Below are 10431 nucleotides of genomic sequence, written 5' to 3' on the forward strand. Positions count from 1 at the left end.
GGATTTTTGAGCGAGATCGTTGCTGGTGCCCCTGGACTGGCTCTTGTGCGGATGACACATGAGGTTTCTCGAGCGAGATGAGCGTGGCCGTTGCCAGTACCGCCTGGCTGGCCTTCGTGCGGGTGACACGTAAAAGCACCCACTACACTCTCTGAGTGGTTGGCGTTAGGAAGGGCAGGTTAGATTGGAGCCTGGTGTTGCCATCCGGTTTCACCAGTCCTCAGTCAAATCGTCCAACCCATGCTAGCATGGAAAGCGGTCGTTAAACGACGACGATGATGATGATGATGTTTGTGTAATTTGGATGCACTTGATAATACTACCGCCAAGTAAGAAAGAATTTAACACATTTGTAGGGTAAATATCTGTTATTGGAATTGGAAAACTGAACACTTCCCAGTTACCTTCCAAACCTTTTAATATTTGTATGTGTGCCCTCTCACAGGTTTCAAGCAGTGAGCTACAGTCTTGTTGTTTGCTCCACCTTGAACGGTTCAAGTCTAACATATTAACCATTGTATTTATTTTTCAGTCCATTGCTAATTTAATCTATGTTTGTTAAATTATTACTTTATCTCTCTCTCTCTCTCTCTCTCTCTCTCTCTCTCTCTCTCTCTCTCTCTCTCTCTCTCTCTCTCTCTCTCTCTCTCTCACACACACACACACACACATGCACCTATGTATATGTAAGAGAATATAAGTATGTATGTCTATCTCTCTCTTTATATATCTATCTATATATATATATTTTTTAATCTTTTCAGCAATATGTCTTGCTGGTTGTCATCCCACTCAAGGATCTTGTGAAGTACCGGGAGAATGCAAGTAAGTGCAGCATTTTCTATTTCTTCTAATATTTATGACCGATTCTTTCCTTTGTTTATATTTAGCATCATCATCATTACTGTACATGAGAAGACTCACCCACTATAACAGAATTGAAGTCCTAAAACCAAGGTGGCATGTAAAATGCATTGGTCCTGGTGCCACTAAAAAAGCACTAGTAATGGTGCTACTTAGAAAGCATCCAGTACACTCTGTGGTGTGGTTGGCATTACGAAGGACTTCTAGCTGTAGAAACTAAGCTTAAAACAGACTATGGAAGCTTGATGCAGCCCCTAGCCTTACCATTTCCTGTGAAGCCATCCAACCCATGCCAGCATGGAAAACATATGCTAAATGATGACAATGATGATGATGATTGCCATCCATTTTTCCATACTTCATCAGTCAGACAGATTTCAGATACGTACATACATAAACCATGCATATCGCCATATAAAGATGGTTCTATGTATGTGTATGTGTGTTTGTGTCTCCTTGCCCTGATTATACATTGTGGTTGTAAGCAAATGATGCTGTCATACAAGCTGTGTCATTCATTTTCTGGCTTCCATGCAAACATGTCTGGTTATGGAGGAAATATTAACCTTGTTTGGAAGCAGGTGAGAGTTGGCAACAGGAAAGGCATCCAGCTATAGAAAATGAACCTCAGTGAATTCTGTCAGAACCATGCAAGCATGGAAAAGTGGATGTTAGAAAAATGATGATGATGATGTATTTAGTTTTGTTGAAACATCTGTCCATGTTGTAAGCTGACTGTAAACTGGATATACCCACAAGTTCGTAGCAATAGCAAACTTGTTTTTATTGTGAATATTTACAGTCACTTGATCAATTTTGCTATTGAAGTATGAGGAATCAGTCAACCATATCAAGCAAGAGATATATCAATACATATTAGCCATACTGTGTGTGTGTGTGTGTGTGTGTTTGTATTTTCCTTTTGTCCTTCTTGGGTTGATGGCTCAATATAATAGATTATAATTCTGCCACAAATACAAAAGTATTGTACCTATCTGAAAAATTATTATTATTATTATTATTAAGGTGGTGAGCTGGCAGAATCATTAGCAATCTGGGCGAAATGCTTAGCGATTTTACTGCTCTACAATATGAGATGGATAAAACAAGGAGTAGACAAAATTTTGGGGTAGTTGACTGAATATAACTTTTGAGGGTCATTTCCTATACTCATGGTCATGCTTCATGACTTAACTAATAAAAGAATAGTGTGTGTTCATTGTGAAAGTGTCTGGCTTAGTAGTTAGTGTGATGGGATCATGGCCATAGGGTCACAGGTTCAGTTCCTCGTGTGAGCAATACATTGCGTCTTGCAACTGTTTGTTTGCATAATGAGATCTAGTTGTGTTTCCTCAGGCGATATATGAGTATTGTCTTTGTTAGTTTAAAATTGTTGACTTCAAAGCCATCTCCTCTGTTCCTTGTGCTTTGAATTTAGTACCAGCTGATAGACCCATGGTGTGTGCCGCATGAGTGCACATGTCTGACTGCTATGAATGGTAGTAGATGGTACTGGCTGGCATTTAAATGGGATTGGCCTTCTATTTGGTTGTATTTCTGATCTGTTCTTCATGGTTGGCTACACATGTGAATTTCTTAAGATGACCTTTAGTATTCAGTGGTCACACACATACACAGAGACTCATACATATGCTCTCACACACACATACACACATATATACATGTGTGTATGTGTGTGTCAAGAAAAGGATCAAAGGCCCTTCATGCGCAATGGGCTCCTGAGGTCGGTTTCTTGGATTCTGTGCTGTACTTATTCTTTGCTCTGGATGGGATGCTGGCTTGCCACAGGGTTTACTCATTTTTGCCAGTGAATGGATTGGACCAACATGAAATGATGTGTTTTGCTCATGAACACAACACATTGCCTGGGCCAAGAATTGAAACCACAATCTTACGATCATGAATGCAACACCCTGACCACTAAGCCATGCACCACTTTGTGTGGTATCTCCAGCTGCTTTAGATGCCAAGATATCAAAAATTGTCAAAGTGTAGTACAATGGTTCTACTATGGAATGGTGAAACTATTTTGTCGTTTTTCTGAAAAAGCAACGTTTTGGATTTACAACACTTTTGCATTATAGCAATGATATATATATATATATCAGCGTTGCCTTACTGGCACTTGTACCGGTGGTACATGGCAAACAACATTCGAGCGAGGGGTTGCCAGTGCTGCTGGACTGGCTCCTGTGCAGGTGACATGTAAAAACACCATTTTGAGCATGGTCGTTGCCAGTACCGCCTGACTGGCCCACGTGCTGGTGGCACGTAAAAGCACCCACTACACTCTCAGAATGGTTGGCGTTAGGAAGGGCATCCAGCTGTAGAAACTCTGCCAGATCAGATTGGAGCCTGGTGCAGCCATCTGATTTCACCAGTCCTCAGTCAAATAGTCCAACCCATGCTAGCATGGAAAGCGGATGTTAAACGATGATGATGATGATGATGATGATATATATGCATGTGTGTGTGTATGTATGCTAGTGCTACATAAAAAGCATCCAGTGGTTGGTGTTCAGAAGAACATCCAGCTGTAAAAACCTTGACAAAACTGACCTGACCTGTGCTGATGCCATGTAAAAGCACTCAATCCACTCTGCTGGGTGGTTGGTGTTAGGAAGGGCATCCAGCCAAGAAAACCCTTCCAAAATAGACACAGTAGCCTGGGGTAGTCTTCTGGCTTCTGTCAGACTATCGAACCAATGCCTGCATGAAAAGTGGATGTTAAATGGCGATGGCAATGATGATGATGATATATATATTTACACGTACACAAATATATTACTACTATTAAGATAATTGGATTCTTGTGTTGCTGAAGACCATGTCTTTGGATTCACATGCAACACCTTAAAGGCACTTACATCATTAATTTTTCCAGATTTAATATTCACTGTCTCAGGAGATAAAAGGGGAAAAGATTAAAAAAAAAAAAGAAAACCTAAAAGAATCATTCATTTCATAAAATATGAAACACCTCAAATTCTGAGGGAGTAGTGTGTGTGAGAGGGAGACATCACAATATCAATGTGCAGTTTAGTTGAGTAATGCATGAGAATTTATTCCGATAGCAATCTGCATGTTTGGTATTAAAATGCATATACTGAAAGGTAAATGCATCAAAGAGCATACATGGCGTTATTAATATGTCCATATGCAATCACCCAGAGATTTCTGTTTTTGCTGGGGTTTTTTTTTTATAACTGAACACAGGTGCTGCCTGAGAAGAGGAAGGAAAAGGAAAAAAAAAAAAAGGACAGAACTTAATATAGTCTCACACACATATATAGTGAGAGAGAGAGAGAGAGAGAATGTATGCGGTGGTTGTGGTTAAAGAGGGGAGAAGTAAGCCTTATCAAGAGAAAACAAGAAAACTTATACCTTCCATATTGATTTGTCATGTAGGTGCTGTTATTTTGTCTCCAGGTCAATGCTGTGATCAAAGGTGTTCCAGCTGTGACCAAACATCCTGTCATTTTTTTTTTCTTTTGTTAAACATAGGTTTATCTTATGTTACATTATCCAATGTGTACTTCCATATACATTTATGTGTGTGTGTGTGTGTGTGTGTGTGTATATATAGATATATATATATATATATATATATACACACACACACATATATATATATATATATATATATGTGTGTGTGTGTGTATATATGCGTGTGTGTATGTGTATGTGTGTGTGTATATATATATATATATATATATATATATATACACACACACACATATATATATATATATATATATATGTGTGTGTGTGTGTATATATGCGTGTGTGTATGTGTATGTGTGTGTGTATATATATATATATATATATATATATATGCACACATGTATACATGCAGTCATCTCATCCTGCCCACTCACCTACCTTCAAGCCTCTATATCATCTCACCTATTCTCACCACCTCTGTTGTCCCTTGTGGACAAGTTCCAGCACCTCTCCACCATCATCATTTCTCTCACCATTCACACTTTTCTTCTAACTCTCCGACTCACGTTCCTTTGTTCTCCAACTGAGGCATCCATGTGTCTCCTCTGCAGCAAGACACTTTTACATCCATCCCTTCTATCCCTTAAATCTCTCAACTTGCTCAAAACTACCACCTCTCAATACTAACTCACCACTCCCAGTTGAGGAATTTTTGTCTGGTGACTCTGCCAGTGCTGGTGCCACATGAAAATCTGCCCAGTATACTCTGTATAGTGGTTAGCATTAGGAAGGGCATCCAGCTGTAGAAACCATGCCAGAACAAACAATGGGGTCTGCTAAGGCTCCCCAGCCTTGCCAGCTCCAGTCAAACTGGAACCGATGCCAGTATGAAAAACAGACGTTTAATGATGATGATGATGATGATGATTTAGGGACATGAGAAGGTGAACTGGCAGAATTGATAACCTGTAAGACAAAATGCTTAATGATATTTTGTTTGTCTTTACATTCTGAGTTCAAATTCTGTTAGGTTGAATTTTCCTTTCATTAAGGCGGTGGGGAGGGTCAATGAAATAGGTACCAGTTGAATACTAGGGCTGATGCAATCAACTAGCTCCCTCACCAAAATTTCAGGTCTTCTGTCTGAATTAGAAAGAATTCTTATTTAGAGTCTTGGAAATAATTTAGTGATAGACTAAATGCCTTGCAGTATTTGATTAATTCTCTACTTTCTGAGATCAAATCTCACCAGGGATATCACCTTTATTTTTCTTTAATTTTTAAATTTTCTTTACATATTTTTTTCTTTCATTAGAATGTTATAGAATTAATTTGGAACTGGAGTTGATTAAAGCATATATGTTCCTGTCTGAATGTGCACCCACTGACATAAATTTGAGATATTTTGATAATATAATAAATATTATGATAAAATAAAATACCAGTTAAGTACCAAGTTCAATGGTACTGACTGACATTCTCCTCTCAAAACTGCTGCCTAAATCAGAAATGAATAGTTTGTGGAATTTCTTTGGTCTCTTTATGTTTTGAGTTCAAATCCCACCATGATTAACTTTGCCTTTCATCCTTTCAGGGTCAATAAAATAAGTATCTGTTGAACACTGGCGTTGTTGTAACCAACTTACCCTTTCATTTTTTTAAAGTTGTTGGCCTCATATCAAAAATAGAAACATCATCATTATTCGAAATCTATTTTCTGTGCTGGCATAGGCTGGATGGTTTGACGTGGAGCTGGCCAACTAGCTTGGAGCTGATTAGACTCTGATTGGCTAATGTGACAGCTGGATGCCCTCTCTAACATGAACCATTTAACAGCCTGTGTTGGGTGCTTTCTACAAGCCACCAGCATTATCTTCATCATCATCAACATCATCATCATCATCATCATCATCATCATCATCATTATTATCATTAGAAGTAGGAGTAGGAGTAAGGTAGTGGGCTTTTGTCTTTCATCCTTTCAGGATTAATAAAATAAGTACTAGTTGAGTACAGGTATTGATGTAATCGACTTAGTCCTTCCCCAAAAATTTTGAGCCTTGTGCCTATAATAGAAAGGATTATTATTATTATTATTATTATTATTATTATTATTATTATTATTATTATTATATAGCTAGCTGGAGATGATGTTTCCTGGGGTTAAATAGCAGTAGCATTTGTCCTAACTAGGACTGCCACGTTATGTTGGCAAATAATCTTTACTATTATTACTATTGTTTTCTCTTCATCACAGGTTTTGTTAGAACTCTTGAAGTCTTGCATGCATAGCGGGCTTACTATACCTGCAGCCTATGGTACCATGCTATCCGTTCTTTTCAGCTATCTAATACTTCCTTGATTATTCTGGCCCTGCCAAGGAGGCAAACCTTTTGTAACAGTTCTACTGGATTCTCTATTCCAATTTCCTTTATATTCCTCTTGATGCCTTCTGATATTGTCCCCAAGGACCCAACAATAATTGACTCTATCCTTACCTTCTTCATTTTCCATAGCCGGGCTATTTTGTACTTAAGAGGGTTGTATCTATCTATCTTTTTATCACTCTCTTTTTTTACTATTCGTGGGTCATCAACTATATAGCATATATGGTGCACCTTGTCAACCACCACTAGGTCAGTTTGTTATGCTCTAGAACCTCATCTGTTTGGAGTGGGAAATCCTAGAGGATTTTGCTAGTCTCCGACTCTGCCAATCTCTGCAGTTTGTGCTCATACCATTATTATTATTATTATTATTATTATTGTGTGACAGAGCGGTGCATGCCATCAAAGTGACACTGGGGTAAAATATATGAAGCCCATTATAACCATCATGACTACCCGTCTGATAAGGGTACACCAGGTGCATGCATCACAACCATATGTGCAAGACATGGTGATCTCATATCAAGATAAACAGCGCATGACCTCACAGGTGAGGCCCAGTTAGAATTTTCTTCAGGTTGAGTAACCCATTCCGCTCAAAAGGTCCCTGAATAAAGGGTTGTTTAAGGATGTTGAGCAAAACACCCATGTTTCCAAAGGTGAATTATCCAAACCCCAAAGAATTCCTCTCAACACATGGCTATGATGCTTCCCCACTACTCCTGCTTGTGATCAGAGATGCACATATCATCAGCCACTAAGGGACATGCTCAATTGGTTAAAGTCAAACAACTGACAAGCAAATCTGTGGTATTGAGCAGAATATTTGCTGTAGCCCATCTTTTATACCAAGACAAAACAATGTACATGATAACACTTCCAATCAATTAAGATCAGAAGCCATGAGAGCCACTGCCTGGTGCTGCATCAGGCCATTTATCATTATTATTATTATTATTATTATTATTATTATTATTATTATTATTATTATGGTGTTGTATCTATAGTACAAAGAAATCTTCTGATTATTATCATTATTATTGTTGTTATTATTTTTATTGCTAGAGAACATTCACACTGAAGGAAAAGAAAGTACAGCTAATAGTCTTGTGTGTGTGTATGTGCATTGATTAATGCATGTTGATGCATGTATTTATTGCATGTGTGTGTGTGTATGAACATCTATGTATGTACATGCATTCAAGTTTCTGTATGTGTGTGTGTGTGGTGTGATGACTACCTACCAACACCTTCACTAAAATTATGTAACACCTTGTTTTCTGTTCATTCCTCTTCCTCCACCACCACCACCACCACCACACATCACCTACCTTTCTCTTATCTCTAGCTTTTTTTCTTCTCATTGACCCTATCCAATTGCTTCTCACCCCCCTCCCCTCCTTCCACCCTGGTACCATTGTTGCACTAAATATAGCTGAAAAGAGATAAACTAATAGAATGGGGTGTGGTTCTTTATGTTCACAGAACTCTACAAGAAGGTGACCCTAAAAACTTTTTCATTTTTTTTTTGTCAGTTATCTTTCCTCATACTTCACACAATCCACATTTAAAATATAAAACGTTTCTCTTTATGTCACCCCCTCCCCAACATCTCTCTCTAACTTCCTCTCACAATCTCTCACATGTGTATCCACACACACACACACACACACATAAATGTATATATGATATATCTGTGTGTGTGCATACATGTACATGTACAAAAATACATTTGTGTCTATGTGGTGTGTGTATATACATATGTATCTGTATGTGTGTGTATATATATATATATATATATATATATATATATATATTAACCCATGCCAGCATGGAGAATGAATTTGGATGATATGCATACATATATACACATATACATATGCATATATGTACATATGTATTTATGTGTCTGTGCATCAGTGTATGTTTTATGTGTGTGTGTATATGTATACACACACACACATACATGCACAAACTCATAAATGCACATACACAAAGTCGACATAAAACCAGTTAATGATAAATCTTGTCAGCTGTAGGATCAAACAGCATGATGGTTTTGGTCCATATGGCCCACAGTATCACTTATCTTTAGAGCAAGCATCACTGAGGTGATGCACAATATGATTAGTCTGAAGGAATGAAACACAGAAGACAACAACATACAGGCAAGTTGAAGAATTAAACAAATTGAATGTAGTATAGTTTAATTTAAACAAATGTAGTCTTTTGATTAGTCAGAAACAAGCAAAAAGAATGTCTGCAAAAATGGAAGATAGGAGATACACTCACATACAGACAGATATAAAGCATCCTTTAAATATGTGTGTGTATGTGTATATTGTTTATCCTTTACTTGTTTCAGTCATTAGACTGGCCGGGCTGGGGTACCGCCTTAAAGAATTCTTTTAGTTGAGAGCATCAATCCCAGTACTTATTTTTATACCTGGTATTAATTCTGTTGGCCTTCTTTTACTGTACCACTAAGTTACTGGGGCATAAACACACCAACTACGGCGGCGAGCTGGCAGAAACGTTAGCACGCCGGACGAAATGCTTAGTGGTATTTCGTCTGCCGCTACATTCTGAGTTCAAATTCCGCCGGGGTCGATTAAATAAGTACCAGTTACGCACTGGGGTCGATATAATCTACTTAATCCGTTTGTCTGTCCTTGTTTGTCCCCTCTGTGTGTAGCCCCTTGTGGGTAGTAAAGAAATAACACCAACACCGGTTGTCAAGTGGTGGTGGGAAGAGAGGAAAAACCATACACACACATATGTACATGATGGGCTTTTTTCAGTTTCTGTCTACCAAATCTACTCAGGGCTTTGATCAGCCCAAGGTGCAATCCAGTGAGATTGAACCTTGTCGGGACCATGTGTTTGGGAAGCAAACTTCTTACCACACAGCCACACCTGTGCCTATCACCTATGTTATACATTAGTAATATAATCATCTAACTTATGCCAGAATGGAAAAGGAAAAACATATAAAAAACAAACAAAAGAATATGGATATTTTATCCTGTTCCTGCTGTACTACCATTATTATTCTGCATTTGAGAATAAATTATTTCCTTATCTGTTTCTTTCAATACATCTCAGTGTTTCTAAAAGCAAACTTTGTTTACATTTATCATAATTTGAATTAAACAAAAAAAATATCATTATCAATCATTGTCATCATTATCATCATCATCATCATCATCATCAACATTCTCATCATCATCAACATTCTCATCATCATCAACATTCTCATCATCATCTTTTTACACCCACTTTCCTTGCTGGCATGGGTTGAACATTTCTCCCAGTTAGACTTCAAGCATTTATTTTAGTATACTGCTCTGCTAACAGGGTAAGAGACACTTCATCGTATTCACATATTATTTCAGCTTCATTTGTACAGCTGGATGTCCTTGCTAACACCAACTGCCTTGCTGAGTGTACAGGGTGGATTATTTTTTTTCCATGACTACCACCAGCTCTAGAAGGATAGCCATGTCCTCACCATAACCCTGGAAAGAAAAATCACTCATCCGGCCATATTGTTAGAAGAAGACAATAAACACTAAATCTTTTCCTGTTTGTAACCAAACTATTTCTTATTGTGTACTACTACTACTACTACTACTACTACTACTACTACTACTACTACTACTTGACGGGAATCTCTCTCTCTCTCTCTCTCTCTCTCTCTCTCTCTTTCTCTCTC

At 38.0% G+C, this 10431-nt stretch overlaps 1 protein-coding gene across 1 annotated transcript in view; it reads left to right on the forward strand.

Moving 5' to 3' along the window:
- Positions 1-10431, forward strand: part of LOC106875633 (protein jagged-2) — a 123616-nt gene that overhangs the window by 72330 nt on the left and 40855 nt on the right. The window contains exon 3 of the mRNA XM_052973489.1: positions 765-825. Within this exon, the coding sequence (XP_052829449.1) occupies positions 765-825 (61 nt within the window). The remainder of the gene's footprint in view (positions 1-764; positions 826-10431) is intronic.

This window comes from Octopus bimaculoides, chromosome 16 (genome assembly GCF_001194135.2).
Source record: "Octopus bimaculoides isolate UCB-OBI-ISO-001 chromosome 16, ASM119413v2, whole genome shotgun sequence".
NCBI classification, from domain to species: domain Eukaryota; kingdom Metazoa; phylum Mollusca; class Cephalopoda; order Octopoda; family Octopodidae; genus Octopus; species Octopus bimaculoides.